This window comes from Pongo abelii, chromosome 18 (assembly GCF_028885655.2).
Source record: "Pongo abelii isolate AG06213 chromosome 18, NHGRI_mPonAbe1-v2.0_pri, whole genome shotgun sequence".
NCBI classification, from domain to species: Eukaryota; Metazoa; Chordata; class Mammalia; order Primates; family Hominidae; genus Pongo; species Pongo abelii.
Window position 1 is genome coordinate 20,070,109 of NC_072003.2, and position 26,938 is coordinate 20,097,046.

Below are 26,938 nucleotides of genomic sequence, written 5' to 3' on the forward strand. Positions count from 1 at the left end.
GCCTGTGTGTGCATGTTCGTCTGTGTGTGTCTGCCTCTCTGTGCATGTGGCTATGTGTCTGTGTGGGCGTGTGACTGTGTGTGCATGTCCATCTGTGTGCACATGGCTGTGTGTCTGCCTGTCTGTGTGTGGCTGTGTGCATGTCCTTCTGTGTGTGTGTGCAACTGTGTCTGCCTGTCTGTGCACGTGGCTGTGTGTGTCCACCTGTGTATGTGTTTGTCCGCCTGTCTGTACATGTGACTGTGTGTGCATGTCTGCCTGTGTGTGCACCGCCTGTGTGTATGTGTGACTGTGTCCGCCTCTGTGTGTGTGCGGCTATGTGTGCCTACCTGTGTGTACCACTGTCCCTGTATTTGCTCCAGCCTGAATGGCACTGAATGGATGGGATAGACACAGACTCATCCATGCTTCAGGGGCTCTGCCTGGCCCGGCCCTGAGCTCCAGCTTCTGAGGCTCCGTGGAGGCCAAGGCCTGTTCCGCAGGGCTTGTCCCTGCCTGTGGGAGGGCGGGATGGACGGGCAGAATGCCTGGCGCTAAGACGTGGATGGCAGAACCGACAGCACCCCTGCAGCATGTGACCTGGTGCAGAACCTCGGATGGAGCAGGGACCCTGCTTAGGCCCCACCCACCTAAATGATTAAAAAACCTTAGAGTTCCTTCAAAAATATTCCAGACACCTTGCCAGCCTTGAGAGGTAAATCACCTAATAAGCAAAATAAATAACACAATAATAGCCAAAAAATTAGTCAGGAGATATTTATTCCCTATACAGGTTAAAAATAGCATCTTAACATATGTTCCTAAATTGTTTTTCAAAAACCAAGACCCTCACCAAACAGATCTACCAACACAGACCACAAATACAGGGGGGATCACAGGCCTGAACCCTGAACCCGGCTCTATTCTGAATTTCTTCCTCAGGGGCCGGGGGGGTCATGCCCGTGGGCCAGAGCCAACATTCTTTTCTGCTGATCTCAATTGTTTGGACAAAGCTTCTCCTCCTTAACCAATCGCAAATCAAAAACACTCTATATCCGACCCGTGGGCCACATGTCGTGATGTCTGCCTTCTCAGGTCAAACCGACGTACGGCCTCCATGTACCGATTTATGACTTTGCCACAACCTCGGCCTCCCCACCTTCTGAAACCCTTGCCTGTGAACTCTCGGGATGCCTGCATTGTGGGCGTGGGCTGCCCTGCCGGGGGTGCCCTGCTGTCCATCCCCACTGCCCCCTAGCCGGCATTTAACTCTGTGTGCGGGACCCAGGCATGAGGGTGTCTGCAAAGAGTCCTGAGTGCCCGAAGGCCGCCCAGGGGGATGGCCCCAGGGTCAGCATGTGGGCTGCTCACCTGTGGCCCTGCCAGGCTCCCGTGCTGTGGGGCCACCTGCACACCCCGAAGCCCCTGGTCAGAGAGTGAACATAAAGCTCTTCAGCCCTCACTTGACACCACATCGGTGCAGCCCCACGGCACCCCCACACTTAACACCACGCCCCACGGCAGCCCCACACTTGACACCATGTCCCACGACACCCCCACACTTGACGCCACGTTCCAGGGCACCCCCACAGTGACACCACGTCCCACGGCACCCCTCACTTGACACCACGTCCCACGGTACCCCCACACTTGACGCCATGTCCCATGGCACCCCCACACTTAACACCACACCCCACGGCACCCCCACACTTGACACCACGTCCCACGGCACCCCCACACTTGACACCACAACCCACAGCACCCCCACACTTAACACCACGCCCCACGGCACCCCCACACTGACACCACACCCCATGGCATTCCCACACACTTGACACCACATCCCACGGCACCCCCACACTTGACACCATGCCCCACGGCACCCCCACACTGACACCACGCCCCACGGCACCCCCACACTGACACCATGCCCCACGGCACCCCCACACTTAACACCACACCCCACGGCATCCCCACACACTTGACACCATGCCCCACGGCACCCCCACACTTAACACCACACCCCACGGCACCCCCACACTTGACACCATGTCCCACAACACCCCCACACTTGACGCCACGTCCCATGGTACCCCCACACTTGACACCATGTCGGTGCAGCCCCACGACACCCCCACACTGACACCACACCCCACGGCACCCTCACACTTGACGCCACATCCCATGGCACCCCCACACTTGACACCACACCCCACGGCACCCCCACACTTGACACCATGCCCCACGGCACCCCCACACTTGACACCATGCCCCACGGTACCTCCCACACTTGACACCATGCCCCACGGCACCCCCACACTTGACACCATGCCCCACGGCACCCCCACACTGACACCACACCCCACGGCATCCCCACACACTTGACACCACGTCCCACGGCACCCCCGCACTTGACACCATGTCAGTGCAGCCCCACGACACCCCCACACTGACACCACACTCCATGGCACCCTCACACTTGACGCCACATCCCATGGCACCCCCACACTGACACCATGTCCCACGGCACCCCCACACTGACACCATGTCCCACAGTGCCCCCTCACTTGACACCACGTCCCACGGCACCCCCACACTTGACACCACGCCCCACGGCACGCCCACCCTTGACCCAGCGCTCACAGGGGGAACGGAACAGGGTCTGTGCTGCCCAGGCAGGTGTGGGAGGTGGGGCCTCCGCTGCTGTCCTGAGACTCTGGGGCCCGGAGGTTGGGTGTGGCCTTCCCGCCCTGTGGCTGCAGCCCCAGAGCAGGTCCTGAGGGGCCACAAGGATGTCGGGCCAGGGAGGTGGGCACGTACCCCATGCCAGCACTGTGGGCGGGGAAAGCAGGTGCCTAAAATGACAACAAAGATCCCACCAAGACCACAACTCCTCTTCCCGCACCCATCAGAGCTCAGAGCTGAGTGGAGTATCCGCCTGTGGTCCTCAAAACCTGGCAGCGGGCCTGCTATCTGTGGCTATCCATGGGCTAAAGGAGTGGCCTGACCACCAAAGACAGGAGAAAGTGCCTGACCCAAGAATAACCAAGAATCCCCACCGCTTCATCCCCGTTCTCAAATGCCGGGCGCAAACTCCCTCAGGACAGAAGCATTCAGATTTGCAAGGCTGTGCAGATGGAGGCAGCTCTATTCATGTTCGGGAGCTTCAGGAAGAGTCACGACCGCATGGGGGGTTCCTGGTACCCAGCAGCAGGCTGTGCTGCCCCTGCCTGCTCTCCCGGCCCCTGGAAGCAGGCTCTGCATCCCCTGTGTGCTCTCCCGGCTCCTGGCCGGGTCCAGGGGCACCTGGCTGGGCACCATCAGGTCCTAAGGCTGCTCCTGTTCCTGCAGCGTGAATCCCTCCCGACCGGCTGACTTGTGTGCTTCCGTCTTCTGCTGATTCAGGAGTGGGAACAAACAAAACCCACCCCTGGAAGGCCCTTTGTCCTGCCAAAAAAGCCAGTGAGTAAATCTGCAGGTGCCAGCACAGGCTGGAGAATCCTAAATGTTTAGAGGTTAAACAACATGGTTCTAAATAACACACGGATCAGAGAACACAAGACAAATTTTAAAATCTTCCGGAATAAACAGAAATGAAAGTGTTACTCATCAAAATCAGTGGGATGCAGCAGGAGCAGTGCTCGGGGTGGAAGGGAATCTGGAGTGCCGGCCGCACAGACTAGAGCAGAAGGGAGATCTGAACGCTGACCTGAGCTTAGAGCAGAAGGGAGATCTGAACGCTGACCTGAGCTTAGAGCAGAAGGGAGATCTGAACGCTGACCTGAGCTTAGAGCAGAAGGGAGATCTGAACGCTGACCTGAGCTTAGAGCTGGGAGACTGAGAAAAATGAGTAAACTAAACCCAGAGCCCAAGAACAGAAAACAGAAGTCAGATCGGAAACCAATAGGTAAAAATCAAAGCCAACAGCAAATTCCTTGAGAGATCAATAAAATTAACAAATCTCAAACCAGGCCAAGAGCAAAAGGGAAAAGGCACAAATTCGCACAGGAAAGGAATGAGAGGACCTGGCTGCCGACCCCGGCACCTGCTTGGACGCTGCACTGAGGTCCCTGGCACTGTACTCCTGCGAACTCACAGACATAGCAAAGGGGCCCCAGCATCCAGCTCCTGACAACGCGTGGCTGCAGTGCCACCTGCTGTCACCCATGGGGCCCTGGGTGGGGGCTGCTGAGGGGTGTATGGAAACTCTGTACTCTGCTCAATTTCCCTGTGAACACAGAACTGCCCCCAAAACAGAGTTAATTAATTTCTAAAAAGCAGCCAGTGGTCCCTATCCATCTTTCTCAGGAAGGCCTTCCCCAGGGAGAGAGCAGCACGCAGAGCCGGGTCAAGGTCCTGGCCCCACCCACCGGCTGCTGTGTCCCCCGCTGAGCAGGCAGCAGCCCAGAGAGCAGCCAGGACAGAGGTGCCTTGGATGCAGGGCTGTTCCACGCCAGCCGCAGAGAGGAGACAAAGTCAGCGGTCAGGTGAGACTGGACGCAGAGGCCATGAGGAAGCAAGCCCAGCCTCGGCCCTCTCCTCCTGCAACCCTGGAGAGATGTGAAAGCTTGACGATGGATGGTGACTTTGTTTGCTCTGAAAATCCTTCCAAGAGGACTGTCTGCTGCACAAACACAAGATTCCCAGGGGCTGTAGCGGGAGGCTGGAATTTCTAGCCCAGTGAGATTTCACGGTGCAACTGGAAGACTCCAAGGGGCAAACACGCAGGTGTCTCTCCGGTGGACGGCGGACTGGGGGGTTTGCTGTGATCCCTTGCAGGGCTGTGCTATTTTCTGAATACATCACAGATGCACTTGAACACCCGGTTTATAAATAGAGCTCAGTGACCTCCAGGCGCCCAGATCACCGCAGATGCCTCGCTGTCACAGGCGGTGCCCCCGCTGGCATCTGACGCTGGCATCTCCCCCACTGGCCCTGCATCGGGGGGAGGGTCAGAGAGCACAACTCTGCATAATAAAGTGATTTAACAAAGACTTTCCAACAGTGGCCGTTCCAGAAGGAAGCAAGAAAGGTTTAATTGTGTTTGCCCCATTTCTGTGACTCACTCGCTGGCCTCCCCCGTGGGCCGCTTCTGTGACACTCGCTGTCTGGACACAGGACTGTTCCTGGGAATCACAGAGCGGAGGGACTCACGGAGCCACACGGCTACCCCCTGCCTTCCTGAAAACAGTCACTGTGACATCTTACGATGAAATGGTGGCTCCTGAGACTGGAGTTGTGGGGGTTTTTTTTCTTCTTCTTTTTTTGAGATGGAGTTTCACTCTTGTTGCCCAGGCTATAGTGCAATGGTGCGATCTCAGCTCACAGCAACCTCTGCCTCCCGGGTTCAAGCGATTCTCCTGCCTCAGCCTCCAGAGTAGCTGGGATTACAGGCATGTGCCACCACACCTGGCTAATTTTGTATTTTTAGTAGAGACGGGGTTTCACCATGTTGGTCAGGCTGGTCTCAAACTCCCGACCTCAGGTGATCCACCCGCCTCAGCCTCCCAAAGTGCTGGGATTACAAGCATGAGCCACCATGCCCAGCCTGGATTTGAGGTTTTAAAAGTTGGCTGGAGTCCAGCAGGGCCACTGCTCCCCGTCATGCTATGTTTTGGGTGGCGTTGGGGCTGACTACGTCAGTGAAGCGAGCAGGGCAGCACCCGAAGCACCTGCCCGGGACCAGCGGGCATTGGAGAGCACTGACCCTGCCTCCTCCCTTTTAGACAACAGCTCGCATTTGCCTTCCATAAAGTGCAAATTCCCGGGAGACTGACACCACTCGGTTCAGGATCCTCACATTCCGGACAGCGAGAGTCAGGCTTGGAGGATGCTGGGCTCGGCCATGGGCATGCAGCCTCAGGCGTCAATTATGAGATTCCACCAGCCGTGAGATCAACCTGCGGCTTTCTTATTCACAGCTTTGTGGAGATGCAACATCTGAGTCCTGATCTTCATGGTGGTTACACCATCTACCCTGTGATGAAGTTGCACCGACTGTCACAACAGCCCATCGACAGGCGACTGGAGCAACAGCACACGCTTCGCACTTCGGATCATTCCTCAGCCTCGGAAGGAAGGAGGTTCTGATACCACAAGCGACCTGGAGCACATCACGTGGAGCGACATCATCCTCAGAAAGACCAGCAGGGCAGAGCTCACTCCCATGAGCCACGGGGACTGGCCTGCATCGGAGACAGAGTGCCGTGGGGCTGCCAGCGGGGAAGAGGCAGACTGGAGCGTGTGAATAAAACTCTAGCCAGGGGACAGAGGGGACAGAGGTTCTGTTTTGCAAGATGAAAAGAGCTCTAGAGATGGGTGGTGGTGATGGTTGTACAATATTATGAATATATTTAATGCTGTACCACTGAATTGGATGTTTTAAATGGTTAAAATGGTAAATTTCATGATGTCTCTGTTTTACCACATGAAAAACTGGAAAAAATAGCATAGAATACACAGAGAGAGACACACACAGAAACACGTGCCTGTGAACTGGTGAAATCTGGATAACGTCCGTGGACTGCACAAACGTCGGCATCCTGGTTGACATTGCACCAGCTGCGCACGGCGGTGCCTGTGGAAGCCGGGAGAAGGGAGCACGGCCTTCCATTTGGGGAAGCCAGGAGAAGGGAGCAAGGCCTTCCGTACAGGGCAGCCGGGAGAAGGGAGCACGGCCTTCTGTTTGGGGGAGCTGGGAGAAGGGAGCACGACCTTCCGTTTTCAGGGAAAGGTGGGAATTCGCCCCTTGCCACTCCTGTGTACTGTTTTGGTGCCTTCCTGTAAATCTATAACCATTTCAAAATTAAATCAGTTAAAAAAAAAAAAGGCAAGAAAGAGGAAAAGCTACACCTGCCAATGAAACCAAAGTTGAATCCGAGGCAAATGACGAGGCCGCACTCTGCCTGCTGCTCAGAGGCCCTTGTGATGGAGACCCCAGTGACAGCGGGTATCCCAGAATAGAAGGGCCGGGGAACTCGCCGACGCGCAGGCAGGAGCGGCCCAGTCACCAAGCCCGGTCTCCCGGGCAGCACGTGGGAAACCCCGCCTTTCTGCCAGGATGCCAAGGTCCACGGGAGCAGCGCACTGGGGCCCTTGTGCTCTGGGGCTGCGAGGACAGTCATTAGTTTTGCAGTAATCACAGCATCCTTCACTTTCCATAGCACGTGTGGGTTCCCCAGCCAGTGCTTTCCTAGGAAGCAGAGTTAATAAGTGTGAGGCACAATTAGCACAGGTCCCTTGGGGCAGGGCCATACCCAGGGCCTCTTGGCTCCACTCCTTAATTTCCATCGAGGGCCTCACCCCGCCCCCCCAGCTGGGCTCATGGTCAACTTCATGAATGAACCCTTTGCTGGCCATGGGAGTGTGCACAGCCCATGACCTCGGCAGATGGCAACCTTGACCCCGTGAAGCGCAGAGGAGGAGGGTTCCTGGGGCAAGAGGGTTCCCGGAGGATGAGGGTTCCCAGAGGACGAGGGTTCCCGGGGCACAAGGGTTCCTGGAGGACACCAGGCCATCCAGTTCCCCAACCCAAATCTGCCCTGAACCTGCGGGCACGGAGCCTCCATCCAACCCACCCAGTTGCCTCTGCTGAAGTCTCGGGCAAAGTCCTCACAAGGAACCTATTTTGGGGATTTGTCCAGGATGCCAGCCTCCAGCAGTAAAAATAACCATCACCGCCACCACTTTACAATGCCCCAGGCGCCATCAAGTGGCACACACACCATTCCAGCACGCCTCACAAACCCACCCAGATGGGAAAACTGAGGCCTGCAGAGGACGTTGGCAGCAATCCGATGAGGGAGCTGGCTCCGAGCCTGGCGGCCTGTGCTGGGACTCTGCACTCAGACACACACTGTGGTCCCAGCTGAGGACCCAGGAAGCCCTCCCATGTCTCCAGGCCGCTGTGCCGCAACCCTACACTCAGACACTCACCCTCCCACGTCCCAGAGCCACTGTGCCACAACCCTACACTCAGACACTCACTGCCGTCCCAGCTGAGGACCCAGGAAGCCCTCCCGCATCCCAGGGCCGGTGTGCCACAACCCTACACTCAGACACTCACCCTCCCACATCCCAGGGCCGCCGTGCCGCAACCCTACACTCAGACACTCACCCTCCCACGTCCCAGGGCCACTGTGCCGCAATCCTACACTCAGACACTCACTGCGGTCCCAGCTGAGGACGCACTCGGGAAACCCCCCCACGTCCCAGGGTTGGGCCACAGTGCCTCTTGCTTGTGGCCTTTGCAGCTGCTCTGTGTCACAGACCAGGGCTCAGAGTGACACCACAGGAGCTGGTGCAGTCTTGGGCTCGGGTGGACTGACCCCCACTGCTCCCTCTCTTACAGGCCAGCCTGGAGCAGCTGTGCTGGGCAGCTGGGCACCGTGCGTCCGTCCGTGAGCAGCTGTGAACACAAGGGTCTGGGACATGGGCCCCAGCACTGGAGCCCCTGGTCTTGCGTGGGGAGGTGGGACAAGCTCTTCCCACTGGACAGGCCGGGGTGAGCCCCAGTTGGCACACAGTCCCAGCAAGCCAGGGTGAGCCCCTGGCCACTTCCGACAACGGACACGGGAGACGAGAACGTTCTTTCAGCTCAGACCCTTCTTGGCGCCGTGTGCCAGGGAGCAGCCCGCCCAGCCGACCATGGGGAAGCGAGAGTCCCTGATGACTGACCCTGGCTCGGCCCTTCCCCACCCGTGTTTTCTCTTGGCCCTCAATGACGCATGCCTGTCCTTTCCCACCATGTTTGTTTTCACAGCTTCCTCAGTTGTGCATGACAAAGGGCGGCAGCAACCAAAGGGAAAACCCAAAATCCATGCACGGAGCCCGCGCTCACTCCGAGCACAAGCCGGCGAACACGCACAACGCAAAATCCACACGCGGAGCACACACTCACTCTGAGCACAAGCGGGCGAACAAGCACAACCCAAAATCCACACGCGGAGCACGCACTCACTCTGAGCACGAGCGGGTGAACACGTACAACCCAAGATCCGTGCGCGAAGCCCGCGCTCACTCCCAGCACAAGCGGGCGAACATGCACAACCCAAAATCCATGGCAGAGCCCGCGCTCACTCCAAGCACAAGTAGGCGAACACGAAATCTGCTCATCGTTATTCCCAGTCAAGGCCGAAGTCCGATCTACGTCTTTAGCCATAGTCGAAGCCAGGCCTGTCTCGAAGCCCCATGGTGTCCCGGGGCTCTGGTTTTCGGGGCTGTGAGCATGGTCTCACCTGCACTTCCGAGTCGGCATCCACGTGCTGCAGCTGGAACCAGGTGTCCCTGTTGTGGTACTTCTGCAAGTCCTCCTTCTGGATGGCCACCTTCCCTGCAAAACAAGCAGAGAAGACTTCACCACGGGCACAGGCCCCAGAGCCAGGACACCTTCGAGCAGAAGCCAGCCCATCATCACCGCAGCTTATTTCCACCAGTTTAATTCAGAATGGGGCACCGGCCGGTGCGGGGCTCATGCCTGGAATCCCCACGCTTGGGAGGCCTGGAGGGAGGGTCGCTTGAGACCAGCCTGGGCGATATGGTAAAACCTTGTCTCTACAAAAAATAAAAGAATGAGCCGGGCATGATGGCACTGTATCTCTAAAAATTGATATTAAAAAGTCAAAATAATCAGGTGCAGGGGTAAGTCTCCACTGTCTCCCTTCCAGTAAGGCATTCCAGAGGCTTCGCTGTGAAGGCAGCAATGTCCTCTCCATTGGCAATGAGCACCTCACTTTCACTGTGGTCCGTTGGCCAGTTCTCACGGCAGGAGGTGCCTCAGAGCTTGCTGCATGCACAAGAGCTCCGTTCTCACAAATGAACATCTCACGCCTCACACACCACCAAGGCAGTGGCATCATGCCGCAAGAGAGACACGTGTGCACCCGTGGGAGCTACAGCCTGAAACACACGTGTGCCTAGAGTGCTTTCCGTGTGTGTGTGGACACACACGCGTGTGCATGCATGTGGGTGCTCAGGTTATTCACAGGCAGGACTGACAGCTAGAATGAGCTGCCACCTTCCCACTCGACATGGGTTGGTCTGAATCTGTGCCTCTAAAGTATAATGAATGAGCCACCTTCTGGGACCCCTGGAGAGCCTGAAAGTGTAGATTCCTGGCCTTCTCCAGACAGAGGAGAACGGAAGCTCTGGTGTGGGCTGGAATCTGCAGCACCACATGTCCCTGGGCACTTGTGTGGGCCCCAAAGTCTGGGGACATCCACTCTAAACAGTTTCCTGTGCCTTAAACAGGCTTAGTACTTTGGAGCTACACTTCCAATGAAAATACATATCAGAATATATTTGTACAATATACGTTTACCTAGTATGGATTTATATGTGTAAATTCGCATCTGTAACCATTATTATCTGCTTATACTTTCACCTCATTCCAGAAACATTCCCGTGGCGGGGCAAATGCGTGCCCATCCCATCCCCGGCAGGACAGGGCTTGTCAGGCGCTGGGCACCGAGCCATCTCCCATCCTGTGTCCCCTCATGGCACCACCACGTCAACCCTGCCAGTGGCCTCCACGCACTGCGGACCATGCCACCCACCACGGCGAGCACCCACACAGCACGTGCACCTCTGTTGACAGACGCACGTGAACTCCTAGGGAGTCGCACACACATGTGATGTCTGAGCCCATCGCAGAGCACACATGAGAGCAGGAGTGAGGAAGGAAATGTTGGCAGACTCCTCACGTCTTCGTTCTGTACCCAGAGACACACACGCCCTCCTTAAGGATCTTGGTCCAGTCACTGAAGCGAGAAACTCTGGGTCCCTACAAACCCCGGTTCCACCGCAGCGTCCGCAGCTGCAGGGTCTGAGCACATTGTGCACGACCCGGGCTCCTGGGAGCGGCCTGGGCCTCCTACCCGGCCACCCTGCCTCACGCCAGGACAGCGCAGCCCAGCCCCGGTTCTCTCCTCCAAGGAAGATCCTTTTATATTTCCGTGTCTCAAAAAACTTCCGCAGGCTCCCGTCGGAACAACCCCGGCCTGGCATCCAGCAGCTGCACGCTTCGGCCTGACTCTTTGTCCAGCCTCAGTAAATTCGGGAACACTCCACTGCCAGCCTCTCACAGGCGCCATCTCAGTCGGTCCTGCGGTGACCCGGAAGGGGCAGGTACCACTCTGCACACCCCACAGACGAGCAGGCCGGGGCTGCAGGGAGAGGGAGCTTCCGTCCCCGCCATCCTGCCAGCGTTCCTTCCTATGTTAGCGTCCCCACCCTGCGAGGTCCCAGGACGCATCTTCCCTCAGGAGCTCCTCTGCCCCGCGGGCTCATGCGAGCGAGACCTCTCAGCCTGACTGGTCCGTTCTGTGACTAATCTCAGAGCCCGTGGGCCTGGGCCGCCAGGCCCCTCCCTTGTCTGCAAACTCCGAGGCTCTGAGACACGCCCAGCTCAGCACCAGCTCCAAACCCTATGGGACAGCGCAGGGTCGGCCACATAATGGGGCACCACGTGGCCACAGGACATGGTGGGAGGTGCGGAAGGTGGAAAGAGGCACAAAGACGCTTTCCGAATGCCCAAAGGACAGATGCGGAATCAGGACAGTTTGCCTCCAGTGCTCCTGACACCTGCCATGCATGTCAGCACCTTCATCTCGTGTCCTCAGGGGAGCCGGCTGCACCTCACACCGTCCACTCTGCAAAGCAAAGCAGCCCTGGGAACAGCCCTGGAAGAAGCCCCTTCCCAGCTCCGGGACCCCCGCTCACAGCCGGGGCCGGAGCCCCTTCCCAGCAAACTACAGCTCCGGGACCCCCCGCTCACAGCCAGGGCCGGCCAGTTCCACAGCTACCCCGGACGCAGATACAGCACACAGGCACTCATGGGTTCGTACGATCAGCCTGGCGACCTCATCGGCTCAGCTCTTGCCACACAGACATACACAGACCATCTGGAGCTGCACGGGACGCTGAAACCACCACTGAGGGCAGGCGAGAGCCAAGTCAAGAACCGAGGGGGCCGGCACAGGAAACAGGCCCCAGCACGTGTGGGAGAAGGAACACCAGGGAGGCTCAGAGAGAAACCCAGTGACACACCACGTGGACTCCCTCCAATGGCCTCTAATGGCGCAGACCACGAGGGTGGACCACAGCCAGGACACCTCCTCCTGCACCACCTCACTCGCTGAGCCCCCCCACCCCCTCCCGCCCCCTCCCGCCCCGTCCCGCCCCGCCTCACTCGCTGAGCCCGCCCGCCTCACTCGCTGAGCCCCCCGCCCCGTCCCGCCCCGCCTCACTCGCTGAGCCCCCCGCCCCCTCCCGCCCCGCCTCACTCGCTGAGCCCCCCACCCCCTCCTGCCCCGCCTCACTCGCTGAGCCCCCCACCCCCTCCTGCCCCGCCTCACTCGCTGAGCCCCCCGCCCCCACCTCACTCACTGAGCCCCCCGCCCCCCACCTCACTCGCTGAGCGCCCCCCCGCCCCCTCCCGCCCCGCCTCACTCGCTGAGCCCCCCGCCCTCCCACCGGCAGCCCTGGGCGGCCGCCTTTGACTTCAAGGGTCCCGAGTGGGGGCTCTGTCCTCTCCTCTGACGACCGCTGCGTGGCTCTTGCAAAACCCCCCCTTTCCCCCAAACACGAACCTCAGTTTTGAGTCTCACAGGAATAAAGCCACATGAAAGAAAAACGTCTTAAAGCTGAGCTGGGCAATATATTTCAGTGAAAAGGGATAAATCTTCAGACTCCAAGACGCCTTCAGCTGGACAGGAGGGTCAGTTTTGAAGTCCGAAGTTTTAAATACTTGCAATGTCACTGTGTCTTCACATTTTTATGAGCTGAAACTGGGACGGGAGAAGTCACATATTTACGTGGGTAAGAATCTTGTAACTGGCACATGATTACAAGTCTTTAATTTTAGAAGTACTTCACTTAATTTTTTAATAGGTAACAGAAACAGAACAAAATCCACAACATTCAAAAGGATTTAAAATCCCTTCGAGAAGGGATCCCTGCCCCTGCCACCTCATTCCCGACGTGGGGTCATTTCTGTCACCAGCCCCCAGCCTCTCCTTCTAGAAGCCAGCCACATTCAACAGTGGGGGCCGTGGACATTTGAAGCATGCGTGTTCATATTCCCAGATGCTGACCTGAGAGAATGCCTGATCTAAAAGCCACAGCATCTACTTAAATTTCTCTGATGTGCCTAATCCACAGGGTCGTCCCCATCTATTTGAGTCACACCGAAAAGTTTACCGAACACTCTGGGCCTCCCTTTCTCACTTGGGCAAAGGCAGCTGCCTTCTCACCACGAGAGGCCGGAAGGGTCACTTTCTTCTGCTGCATCTGTGCTGGCCAGGCCCGTTCAGAACAGGGGTCTGGAGGGCATCAGACGGGGGACCAGCTGCAGAGGGACCAGAAAAAAAGGGGAAACAGCCACAGGACACAACTGAGCAAGAGCTGCCCGAGACAGGGAATGCGGCTGAGATGCGCGCGCCTCCCTCTGACCCCACCTGTGTCCCAGCCAGGGCGATGAGGAAAAAACAAAGGCCATACAGACCCCAAAGGAAGAAATAAAAGCCTTTATTCATAGAATGTACAAAAAAAAATCTACAAGCAAAGCTAATAGAACTAATTGGTGTGTTTAGCAAGAACAGAGAACACAAAGTCAGTGTGGAGACGTCGACTGCATTTGTACATACAAGCAATGACCATGAAAATTACACAAAAACAGCATCTTTCACAAAATTACGCTTTTAGGTTTGTGCTTTTGGTGGACTACCTAAGAAATCTTTAACCACTCCATTAAACACATAAAACACAGGGAAATAAATGTTTTTAAGTGTGCAAAATGTGTAGGCTGAAAACACATCACAAAACACTGATGACAGAAATTGGAAAGACCCAAGCGTGTGGAAAGATATATCATGTCCATGGATTTGAAGACTCAGTTTTGTTAAGATATTAATTCTCCCCAAATTAATCTATAGATCAATGTAATCCCAGTCAAAATTCCTGTGGGGCTATTTTGGAAATTGAGAAGCTCATTCAAAAGTATATATGGCAATTCAAAGCATCTAGAATAGCAAAACAAGTTTAAGAACAAATTTGATGATCTTACACTACAACATAAGACCTGCTATGAAGCTATAGTGATCAAGACTGTGTGGTATTGGCATGAGGACAGGTGGATCAATATGACGCAGGGCAGGCGAGCCCCAAATTGAGGCTTAGCCTCAGAGGGTCTGTAGCTTCACTCAGAAAAGAATTCGAGAATGAGGTGGTGGTGGAAGAAAACAGTTTTATGGAGGCGGCAGTGACAGCTCTGAAACTGCTCCTGCACAGCAAGGACTCCCCACGGGTGGGGTGTTGAGAGTCTCAGCCATTCCTGCAGAGCAGGGGTGTTGAGAGTGGCACCTCCTGGCACTCCTGCAGTCTTATTATCCTCACTTTTAACTATATGTCAATTAAAGGACAGATTATGCAGACATTTCTAGAAAAAGGGTGGTAATTTCCGAGTCATGGGGTTGTTCCTATGGAAAGGGGTGGTAACCTCCAGGCATTGCCATGGCAATGGTAAGCTGACATGGCACACTGGCAGGCGTGTCTGATGGAAAGCTGCTTCCACCCATCCCTGTCTCAGCTAGTCCTCAATTTGGTTCGGTGTCCAAGCCCTGCCTCCAGAGTCCAGTCCCGCCTCCTACCTCAGATGGAACAGAATACAGAGGCCACAAACAGACCCACACAGTGCAGCCAACTAAGCTGTAAATGTGCCAAAGTCAACAGAGGAAGGGTCGTCTTTCAACCAAGGGCGCCGGAACAAACGGATGTCTATGTGGAAAAAACAGAATCTCGACCCTTTTCTTTGTGCTATAAGTGAAAATTAGCTTGAAACAGATCATGGAACTAAATGTAAACACTGAAAGCACATGCTTTCCAGGAGAAAACTGCCACAACCATGGGATAGGCAAGACTTTCTTAGACATGACACCACAGGTACAAATCATACAAGAAAAAAATGTGATAAACTGGACCATCGAAATTAAAAACTTCTGTTCTTCAAAGACAATGGTAAGAAAATGAAATACAAGCCACAAACTGGAAGAAAATATTTGCAAAGCACACTTGTGATAGACTCGTATCCAGAATATACAGGGAACTTTAAAAAGTAACAAGAAAACAACCCAATTAAAAGGGCAAAAGATTTGAAAAATGTACCAAAGAAGGAATGGAGCCATCACTAAGCCCAAGAAGAGGTCCTCGATGCCACTCTTCACGGACACACAATAAAAGCCACAGTGAGACAGTGCACACCTATGGGAGTGCAAACGGTAACTAGAGAATAAAAACTCACGGTCCTAAGGGCCGGGCAGGATGCGAAACACCTGCTGCTCTCACCCGCTGCTGGAGAGAAGGCAGACTGGGCGGCCACCTGGAGACACGGTTGGGTAGTTTTAATGAAAGTAAACACACACCCTACAGTGGCCCAGCAACCTCGCTCCCACGCATTTATCTCAGAGTAAGAAACAGAAACATTGTCCACACAAAGACCTATCCGAGAATGTTTACGGTGACTTTATTCATAAGTCCTGAGGATTAGACACAATCCAGCGAGTGGATGAGGCGGCTGAGGTGTGTCTGTATGATGGAAACCCACGGGCAGTGGAAGGGGGCGACCTGGCTCACAGCCGCACAGCGCGGGACCAGCGCAGTGGCAGAGGGCTCGGCCCCTCCAGGGTTTGACTCACGTGGCCTCCTGGAAAAGGCAACTGTGGGAACAGGCCCCAGAGCAGCGGCTGCCAGCGGCTGTGGGCCAGGTAGGAAATCCACCCCACAGGGGCCCAAAGGAGTGTTCTGGGCTGTGGGAACATATCTGAGTTGTGCTGCTGTCTACACAACTGCATACATTGGTGAAGGCTACACCTAACAGTGAACTTTACCATATGTCAATTGCAGACCACCTGATTTATACACAAAGAATGGCGGTCTCGGCCGGGCGCGGTGGCTCATGCCTGTAATCGCAGCACTTTGGGAGGCCGAGGTGGGCGGATCACGAGGTCAGCAGATGGAGACCACCTTGGCTAACACGGTGAAACCGCGTCTCTACTAAAAATACAAAAAATTAGCCGGGTGTGGTGGCCGGCGCCTCTAGTCCCAGCTGCTTGGGAGGCTGAGGCGGGCGGATCACGAGGTCAGCAGATGGAGACCACCCTGGCTAACACGGTGAAACCCCGTCTCTACTAAAAATACAAAAAATTAGCCGGGTGTGGTGGCGGGTGCCTGTCATCCCAGCTACTCGGGAGGCTGAGGCAGGAGAATGGCGTGAACCCGGGAGGTGGAGGTTGCAGTGAGTCGAGATCGCGCCACTGCACTCCAGCCTGGGCGACAGAGAGACTCCGTCTCAAAAAAAAAAAAAAGAAGAAGAAGAAGAAAAAAAAAGAATGGAGGTCTCACTGCACTCCCACCTCCTTGGGAAGCCTCAGAGAGTCTCTAGGGGCTGGAGGGGCAAATGGAGGGGGACGTGGTGTTACTAGAGCCGGGGGCCCAGAGGAAGGTGGAGGCCTAGCGGGAAGAGGAGGGAGGCGCCAGCACGGGGGGCGGAGACTCCAATGCTCCAGACTGACAGCGCGGAGCCGGGCCTCGCGCATTTCCGCGGTTCACGCATCCGAGCTGCAGGGAGCCATCGTTTCCGGTCTGTGCTCCGTGGGTGCAGCGCCCCGCAGCCGAGTCCAGGCAGAGGCCGCCTCCCTGCGCCTAGAATCCTGAAGGAGCCCGCGCCCTGTGTGTCCCGCAGGTCACGGCCCTGCGGCTGGGAGCCCGGCTTGACAGTTCCCGCCGGCAGCAGCGCTCTGTGGGCCATGGACCCGGGGACAGAGGAGGCTACGGTCACGCGGCCCGGGGCCCGCTGACACTGGACACTTCTTCCTTCTGCTCCTGCTGCGGCGGGAGCTGACTGCGGCCGGTGGAGGTGCCGGGGTGGGCTGGGGAGGGCTGAGGGCAGGCCTTTATTTTCCCAAGTCTCACTTGCGCCGTATCCCGGCAGGGCTTCAGCTGCCTTTCTCGGTTTCTGTCGCCACCACCCTCCCCCTCCAGGCTGAAGATGCCCTCCCGTCCCCAACCCCCACCCCCAACCCCATAGGAATGCGCCCCCACTCCCTTCTGGCACCTGCCGCGGCACCTCTCACTCCTGGACCTGAACCTGCAACTGAGCACAGCTGTGGCCGCCCCAAGGGAAACTTGCTGGCAGGTGGGGTTTCCTCAGGGCGTGGGCAGCTGCTAGAAACAAGACAACCAGGAGAACCACGCAGCCAGGAAGCCAGTGGCCACCGCGCACTTCCACCCAGAAACGCATTCCCCAGAACCCGCTGTTTCATGCCCGGTAACAACATAATTACCGTCATAAAGATAAATCGTTACCGGAGATCCAGACAGCCACCCATTTTCATGGCTGCGAAAGCCACAGTGAAACATCCAAGTCCAGTCACCGTCATCGTAAAGCCACCAAGGACCACTAGCAGATGACGTCAACAGAATGATTAATAAATATCTGATTTGGTTATTTTCAGAGCACATAACTCCAGAACTAACTTGATCAGCTTCTCTTACTAAAATGTGCAAAAAAATTTTTTAATTTCTCTTTCCTTAGGGTTGTCACTCAAAAAATGTCTCATACACCTTCGAGAATGAATCAAGTCCCTGTGGATTCTCGAGTATAAACTGAGCTGGTGATGAGGCCTGACACGTGGTCACACCTCAATTCACGCGTGGTGCCCAGCACAGGCTGAGCCCCACCAGATACACCATTAGCCTCCACTGAAAAATCTGGATTCCACACCTCCCTTTCTTCTGGGAACACCCTTGGAGGCCCCTGGCAGGGGCTGAGAACACAGGAGCGAGACACAGGCCTGCCCTGCAGGACCATGGGCTCCAGGAAGCTCTGTCCAGTGGACACAGCACAACAGGCAAAAGAACCACAACCAACGAGTGGGGCACGGGAGGCAGGTCACGGAGGGCAGCCCACCCATGCCGCGGGGTTGGAGGCCATCTCCTGCAGTAGGCCCCAGTCCCGGAGGTGGGCATGGCAGGATGTGGGGATGGAGAAGGAGGTGCCTCAGGAGTGGGGTGCACAGCGGCTGAGCCCGGAGGCAGGAGGGAGAACTGCCAGCCACTAGCCCTGGAGCCGATGCCCTGGTCAGAGGGAGAGAGGAAGAGGGAATCCTTCCGCAGCACCCAGCTTGAATGCGACATGAAGCTATGGGCCTGAACCTGAGGGCCTCCCAGGCAGACACTGAGCAGGGGGGTGCAGGGGTCACGCTGGACCCTCAAGACCATCTCAACAACAAGGCTCCACGAGGCCCAGCACAGCAAGACCCTGAAGGGGGGCCAGGTGCCCACTGCACTCAGGAGCACAAACACCTTCTGCAATCGCATTTCAGGGCCAGGGTGTCCACTGCGCAAGCACCCAGCACAGTGTTCCCGCTCAAAATGAAGTCAAAGGTCAATTATCTGAGATCCATGTGACCCGTTCCATGTATTTTCTAAACAAACTCGGGAGACTTCTATGAAAAGCACAGCAGTTTCTAAGAATAATCACTTGGGTACAGTGAACAACAGTCCCAAAAATGTCCAGGTCCCGACCCCTGCAATGGTGAGGGGACACCGGCCTTATCAATGCCAGGTGAGGCCCTGCCTGGCCCTGAGGGCCTCTGGGTTCACAGCTGCCACCCAGCCAAGCCTGTCTCAATGCCAGGCAGAGAGCAAGACTGGTCAGGATGGGCGTCTCTGTCATCTCTGTCACGGCACTTGCTGTGGAGGCCCGGGACATGGCAGAGTGCAGACAGGAGCCTACGCGTTACCTGCTAACCCGTTTCTCTCATGCCCCCACCCTCAACATCGTGCTGACACACACTAGCTGCCGGCCGCCCAGTGGGGACAGGCTGGGTTTTAGGACACTCAAGCTCTGAGGTGGACCTTTGGCCGTGCCTCTCTCACTTCTGTTTGCCAAGCACTGGGAATGGATCAGATCACAGATCCTGGTCCACAGCTCACAGAGGGACAGGGACAATGAAGAAAGCCCACAACTGAGGGACAGAGGTGAGCGCTGGGGAAAGGGGGGCAGCCGGCGTGGAGTGGAGCGGCCGTGACGCGGTGTGAGGAGCCAGTGTGAGCGGTGAGCCTCAGATGGACACGGACCCTGCCTAGGCACAGCACCCTCGTGGCCTCGCTGGCCTCCTGCACCCCCGGGACCTCAGGCTGCCTCGGGCTGAGCTGGGGGTCCCCCTGGGGGACTCCTCCTCCCGCCCTGTCCCACTCGGCATCCTGGCAGCCATGGAGACGAGGAGCCTGCACCACCTGGGATCTGGGTTCAGGCTGTGGCAGCCAGTACACACTGGCTCCCTAGCCGCCCATCCTGGGCGTGAGCTCAGGTGCCGCAGGACCCCTCCTCCGTTCCTGGCTCTCCCGGCGTCATGGCGGGAATTAGCCTGATACCTCAGCCTCCCAGGCCTGCTGCGTGAGGTCTGCTCATGATGGGGTCCTCTGGCTGCATTTAGGAACAAGGAGCTCCCCGAGTAGCCCAAAGTCCACTCTGCCCAGAGGCCCCACAACTTACAGGATGCCACCTTCCTGTGATCCCAGGCAGGGCTGCCCATGAGCTTTCTCCAAGAGCAGCCCCAGCCCTGCTCCAAACACACCATCTCCTGGAAGTCACTGTATTGCCCCAAAAACCAGGGGGAAACTGAGGCCACATGCCCCCACCCCCCACCCGCCCTTCCCATGCCCACACCATGGGGACTAAAGTTGGGACAGGGACAGCCAGGATGTGGTGAGGAGGGAGGGCCCCACATCCGTGCAAAGGTCCCCCCGCAGATGCCTCAGGGAGAAGCCCTGGGAAGTTGTCTGAAGAGGGTCGGGGATGCTGTGCTCTTGTCTTGAGAGGCCACGGAAGCCTCGACTGGCAGCGCTCACTGACCTGAGCCTGGTGTGATGCTCTAGCAGGGACCACAGACGCCAGGCCAGATCCCGAGCGTGGATCAGGAGGAACACCCAGGGCTGCTGTGACCTCGAGCCCTGCAGCGACCCCTCAGCACCATCCAGCCAGGCTCTGGACTGAAATGCTAATACTCCCCTGGTACAGAAAAGGCAGAAAAGGGGAAGTAAATGCTCATTCATCACCTACCTATGATGGAATCCCTCCGGAAAACGTCTCTATCGAAAATGTAGAAGGACAGGTGATGAAAGCTCCGAGGAATTTCACAGTAAAAGTCTTCTCCGTAAAAGGGGCTAGAGAGACAAAGAAAAGCACCAGTTAGAACACAGGCCACGCTCACGCCTCACCCCTGGGGCACACACCTGTGGTCTTAGTTTTAAATGTGCCATGAGAACGCCCTGCAGTGTGTGGCACGCATGAGACATGAACCTGCAGCTCACTGTGGGGTGAAGGGCCTTGTGGCTGCTCCCTGGCCTCCACCTCCAGCCTTTGCACTGCACAGGTGAACTTCTGTAGCTGGGCTGCCTGGCGGTCCAGGAAGCTCAGAGACCTCCACAGAGACCATGGCCACTGCCAGAATGACTTCCATGGTACATGCTCAGGTCTAGATCCAGCCTCGGGGCCATCATGATGTTTTGAAGGTACCTGCTTTGGAGCAGGTGGTGGCTCCCTTTATGCATTAAACATAAAACACAGCACTCCAGTGCCTTGGACCGCTGCTTTTATCCAGAGATCCAGTACAAAGTCCTGACTGCCCAGCCGTTCTCGCTCCTGGGGGAGAGACCCCCGATGCTGTCTGTACTTAGAATCCTCACTTCTGCGGGGGAGGCCCCCACTGCTGACTGTGCTTAGAGTCCTCACTCCTGGAGGAGAGACCCCCGCTGCTGACTGTGCTTAGAGTCCTCGCTCCTCGGGGAGAGACCACGACTGCTGGCTATACTTAGAGTCCTCGCTCCTCGTGGAGAGGCCCCCGCTGCTGACTGTACTTAGAGTCCTCGCTCCTGGGGGAGAGGCCCCCACTGCTGACTGTGCTTAGAGTCCTCGCTCCTGGGGGAGAGACCCCCACTGCTGACTGTGCTTAGAGTCCTCACTCCTGGGGGAGAGGCCCCCGCTGCTGACTGTGCTTAGAGTCCTCGCTCCTGGGGGAGAGGCCCCCGCTGCTGACTGTGCTTAGAGTCCTCGCTCCTGGGGGAGAGGCCCCCGCTGCTGACTGCCCAGCCACCCTCGCTCCCGGGGGAGAGGCCCCCGCTGCTGACTGTGCTTACAGAGTACACAGCTCAGGCCGCCCACATGTGAGTCACCCGGAGATGCAGCCGCCCCACAGATGGAGACTTGAAATAACCGCAACCCCAATAAAGAAGCAGAAGCCAGTGGGCCTGGCCATTCAGCAAACCTCCCTGTTGTTCTGGACTGGCACAGGTGGGGTTAGGTTCCTCCCCATGCTGGACCTGTTGGCGACTACCACGGTGCACACACAGCTACCACCAACTCAGAACTTAAAACAAGCCCACTTTCACGCACATTTATGCTAAGGTCCAAAATAGGAAAGATGTAAGCTATTCATGGAGGAACCATTCTGATAGAAAGCAAAGGAAGGTCAATGGTGCTGGGCCAGGGGGGCGTCCACACAGTCACCAACGGCGCAGGCCCCACCCCAGCCACACACAGAAATGAGCTCAGACCCCGCACCCATGTGTAAGGGTGTAAGGGTTGGAGCTACCAGCCTCTGAGAAGAAAATGAGAATGAACCTGCACCCTAGAGTCAGGTAAAGATGTCTTAGATCTGTCACCAAAAGCACAAGTGCCAAAAGAAAAATAAATGAAAAATCAGACTTCATCAAAATTAAAAAATTTTTTGCATTAAAAGCATTATTTAAAAAGTGAAAAGGGCCAGTGCAGTGGCTCACGCTGTAATCCCAGCACTTTGGGAGGCTGAGACTGGAGAATCACCTAAGATCAGGAGTTCGAGACCAGCCTGGCCAACACGGCAAATCCCCATCTCTACTAAAAATACAAAAATTAGCAGGGCGTGGTGGCGGGCGCCTGTAGTCCCAGCTACTCGGGAGGCTGAGGCAGGAAAATCACCTGAACCCGGGAGACAGAGGTTGCAGTGAGCCAAGATTGCACCACTGCACTCCAGCCTGGGTGACAAGAGCAAAACTCAGTCTCAAAAAAATAATAAAAATTAAAAAAATAAAAAATGAAAAGACAGACTAGAAAAAATATTAGTAAGTCAGTTATCTGATAAAGGACTTGTATCCAGAATATATAAAGAACTCTTATAACTCAATAAATGATAACAAATAATTCAGTTTAAAAAGGGGTAAAAGATTTGAACACACATATCACCAAAGAAGACAAATGGCCAACAAGGTATTAACAATGCTCCATGTCATTAGCCCTTGAGAAAATGCAAATTAAACCAGGAGATACGGCACAGGCATAGGCCCAAACCTGGGGTGGGCGACCATTGCTGCCCGGAGCCCAGGTGGGAGGGGCCCAGAGTCCAGGTGGGAGGGGTCCGGAATCCAGGCCCCACCCCTTCGCCCTGCAGTGGCCTTAATGACAGGCATTTCATTTGGATTTCACTGATTTCATTACTTTTATAACTGGGTCAGAGACTAGGTAACGTTTACTCAGAAAACCACTTTTTGTCATAAAACAATCTTCCAAGGGAAGCCTAAAATGCCTACATTGTTTTAAGCATTTTGGAAACACAGCAGTATCCATTTATGCACAAAAGAAACATCACTTTATCTTTCAATGAAGACAGAATGCTCAGGGACTTCCACAGACTTCCGTTGTAGCAGAATCCTGGTTAATGAAGGCCCATTAGAAAGTCACGTTTCCTTTAAACACATTCTCGAGTTGGTCGTTGACGCAGGTGAGCCATCCTCTGATCTCCTGTGTCTGCGTGGGCACCACTGAGATCTGATGTCAGGGACCCCGAGGGGTGTGTGTGCCCACAGGCATGTGTGTGTGGATGTGTGCACGTGTGTGCCCATGGGTGTGTGGGCCCAGAGGCATATGTGTGTGCGTGTGTGCATGTGTGTGCCCATGGGTGAGTGTGCCCACAGGCATGTGTGTGTGTGTGCATACATGTGCCCGTACGTGTATGCCCACAGGCACGTGTTTGTGTGTGCATGTGTGTGCCCGTATGTGTGTCCCCACAGGCATGTGTGCGTGTTCGTGCCCACAGGAGATACGGCACAGGCATAGGCCCAAACCTGGGGTGGGCGACCCACAGGCACGTGGATGCATATGCCCACAGGCACGTGTACGTGGGTGTGTGCATGTGTGTGCCCTGGAGCACTTGGGTGCACATGTACACAAAGACACCACAGATGCACCCCACACAATGCACTGCTTTCATAACAAAGCACAGGGGTCGTGACCCCGCCTCCATCCTGTGTAAAGTCACAGCTGCAGGATCTCGGGGCAGGACGCACACTCCCCAGGCAGCGCCCAGCGGCCTCCCTGGAGAAGCTTGGTGCTCTGCAGACAGCGTCCCCACTGGCAGGAAAAACCACCATCAACCTCGAAGCCAAAAGGGACACCAGACGCGCATTTTAATATTCACGACAAGGCCTCAGGTGACGAGCTACTCACAGGACAAGCGTTAACAATTAATAGTAATCCACAAAACATTTGGGATTTTTACAACGACATAATGGCCTCTTCTGTACATCCCAGAGCAACTTTCAGGGCCACTGACGCCTAAGCGACGGCAGGAAGCTGTGGTGCTTGAATGTGCGGAAGCAGCCTGGACTTGGCGTTTCCAGCCCCGCTCGCTCCCGGCAGAGCCCCAAGAACCAAGGGCTGGAGGCTTCACTTCCTGCTCTGGAGTGGCAGGTGCCCAGGCTGTCCCAGCCACGGTGCATCTCACACAAGAAGCCCAGCGGAAGCACGCACAGCTCCAGGCCTCGCAGCAAATGCATAGCCAAAAGGCGTAAATCAAGCTTCATTCACCGTGGAGGAACCTCAGAACCACAAGCACCGACAGCCAAGCTGCCAGAGAATGGAACGGATGCCCTCCATTGGCACAAACTCCAGCAGCCAGCTTGTCAGGAAGCTGCAGCAGCTTCAGAGCAACCTGGGCCTCGGGGTTCACCTGGCCACCTTGCCGTGAGACGGTGTCACTGTTTCCCGAGAGCCCCCCGCCCCCGCACAGGCACTGAGGACCCCACCACATGGGCCTGTGCCTGCCTCACAGGAAGGCGGGGAGGAGGAAGTAGGTCGGGTTGGATTGCATGTCTGATGGGTATCCGATGCATGTCCAGTGCGTGTCCAATGTGTGTCCGGTGAGTGGTGTCTGGTGTGTGTCTGATGTGTGTCTGATGCGTGTCCGGTGTGTGTCTGATGTGTGTCTGATGTGTGTCTGATGCATACTTGGTGCGTGTCCTGTGCGTGGTAAGGGGCGGTGAGATGAGGATGCCAGCGTTGAGCACACCCCACACACGGGCACCGCGCACCTGGCATTTAACCCTGCACATTTCCTCACCACCCCGATGCACAGGGTGGGAAACCGAGGCACTCCAACATCTGATGAAACAAAACTAACCCCAGGGATCGTGCCATGACTCAGGCCATGCTGTGTTGCTATAAACCACTTTTACATTTAGAAAGGGGCACGTCCAGTCTGTGGTGATAATTTTATGGAGTTCGTATGTTTCTCGTAGCTTCCTCTTTCTGCTATTTTTATCTCTTTTTATTGAATGGATTTCTGGTTTATTTATGAATTTTAAGCAACTCGATTTCCACGGACAGGTGTCAGCACCACCAGAAGCCTCACGGGATCTTCCCAGGTGACCAGCCAACAGCCTCTGCCCTGGGCTTCCCCCCACCGAGCCCCCCACTGCCAAGCAGAGTCGCAGTGAGAGGAGCCACTTGTGCAGAGCCTTTGGCAGAGCAACTGAACACCCTGCTACCGGGCAGCCCCCAGGGATGCTGCACTCTTAGCCCCGCTGCCCAAGCCCTGCTGCACTACCCCTGGGGAGCAAGACCTCTTCCAACCTCTGCCCAGGAATTTCTCCAGCAACGGCTTTAGAACCTTGCTCCTGAATCGCAGCAGGGGAGGCAGCACTTTGGGGCCCTCTGTCAGGCTGCCCCCCCCCCCCCGCTAAGAGGAGCTGTTGTCCTCGGGAACCACGGGGTCCCCCCTCCTGAAGAAGCATAACGCCACACTCACATTTCCATTTTACACATTTGCAGCTGAGAACCCTGGAGCCAGAACGGGCTCCAGCACAGGCGATGGGTGAGCATTTTGCATCTCTGATGTCGTTTATTCTAGTGGTTCCAATTGCCTATTTTAATGTTTTTCTCCTTATTTCATATAACTTTGTAAACTTAATAAAGTTATTACTAACTTTGTTTCCTGCAGGTCACCTCAAGTCTTTCAGGAAACCAGGCAGGACATCTGTAGGCGGCCGGCTGGCCTTATCAACGGAGCCCTGAGCCACCAACCACCGTGACCAGCTTCATTCCAATGAGCCAGACGAGCCCAAGAGGGGAGAGCAGCTGGACTCCGGATGCGAAGTCCACACGGTGTGGAGCAGGGGGCAGGGCTGCCTGGGCAGAGAGGTTTAGACCAGGAGGCCACTGGGGAGGCTGCCCAGAGGAGGAGGCATCGCAGGGCAGTGGGGTCCAGAGAGGTGGCAGTGCTACAGGCCTTGCACTCATTTTAATGAAGGTTCTGCAGGATTTCAAGGAAAGCTGGAGCTAGTCTCTGTGCCAGAATAGAGGGGTTTTCAGCTTCTTAGACCGATGATTTATTTAGGGAATAAGAAGGGTGATTCCAGGGACAGTGGAGGCCCTCACAGGAAGGAAACTTCTCCCCACAATGACTGTGCACAGAGCCAGCCTGACGCCCAAGGCCACGGTGCCATAGCCAGGGAGCCCTGAAGAAACTCCCGGAAGAATGTAAAACCCCCAGCTCAAGGAGAAGAGTGGAGGCGGTTCCCCACCTTCTGGGGGCAGTTAACAACCTCTGAGAATGAACCCATGGCTAAAACCCATAAAACCTCCACCAACCACACCCAGACCTGGAAGGGGCACCTCTAGCTGGGGTGCTCAGCATGAGGGGACCCAGAACAATGGCTTCCCTGGGGCGCGGGCTTGGCCTGCAGGCTGGAGGTTGGAGAGCTGCCATCCTAGCGCACACTGGGTAGATGCGGGTGTTTCCAATGTGCTGAAGAGGGCAGGGCCTGGCTGAGGCCCTGGAAGGCCGGAGTCCTGGAGGTCGGTGGAGGGCAGTGAGTTCCCAGGTCACTTCCCCAGGTGTGCGTTTTCTTCACTGTCCTGTCCTATTCATTCATTATAGCACGGAAGCCAGAACCAGCCGAGTGAAGCCCCTGCCTGACCACTCGGGGGTGTGAGGACAGGGATGACGGCCGGGAGCATCAGTCAGCTCCTAGAACGGCAGGTTTGTACCTGCAAGCTGGGCACCAGAGTGACATCGCCCCAAGACTCCCGGGATGCCATGAGCCCCATGGAGACCACGTGCCTGGCAGGGGCCAGCTCCAGGTGCTGCGGCTATGGCGAGGCCATCACCACCATCTACGCATCCAGCAGGAAGAGCGGATTCCTCGGGCATGAAGCTCACAGCTCGCGTTGTCTGCACACCTGCCTGACGACCTCTCCCGAACCTGGATTCCCACCACAGAATTCAGCTCCTTGGGTGCTCACCAGCCCGTGACTTGTGGCCACCAGACTGGACGGAACACACAGAGACCATTTCCTGTTTTGCAGAAAATCCTGTTGGGCCATGCCAGTCCTAGAGCCAAAACACAGTGTCCACTTGAGGGTCCAGACCTGAGGCCACCCTCGCTGGGACAGCATCTCCTTCCCTCTCAGAGCAACGCCACTGATGCCCAGACCAGCACCCATGCCCGTCCTCGCCTGCCCGACAATGCCCTTCCCAGGCCCTGCTGCTGTGGACACAGGTGGCCCTGCCCCTTGCAGAGGAGCTGCTCTTCTCCTGAGCCCAGGAGTGCTCTGAAACTTACATCCCAATGAGAACCAAAATCAGGA

General features: G+C 56.1%; 1 protein-coding gene and 1 long non-coding RNA gene across 2 annotated transcripts in view; both read right to left on the reverse strand.

The window, feature by feature from the left end:
• LOC103892305 (ras GTPase-activating protein 3-like) overlaps positions 1 to 26,938 on the reverse strand; it is a 105,988-nt gene that overhangs the window by 25,942 nt on the left and 53,108 nt on the right. The window contains exons 3-4 of the mRNA XM_054534799.2: positions 20,099 to 20,202; positions 9,216 to 9,310 (exon numbers count right to left, since the gene is read on the reverse strand). Of these exons, the coding sequence (XP_054390774.1) occupies positions 9,216 to 9,310; positions 20,099 to 20,202 (199 nt within the window). The remainder of the gene's footprint in view (positions 1 to 9,215; positions 9,311 to 20,098; positions 20,203 to 26,938) is intronic.
• LOC134760422 (uncharacterized) lies at positions 825 to 7,097 on the reverse strand. Its single transcript, XR_010137832.1, has 2 exons — positions 6,694 to 7,097; positions 825 to 6,585 (listed from the first exon to the last, which is right to left on the reverse strand). It is a non-coding gene; the product is annotated as an uncharacterized LOC134760422 (long non-coding RNA).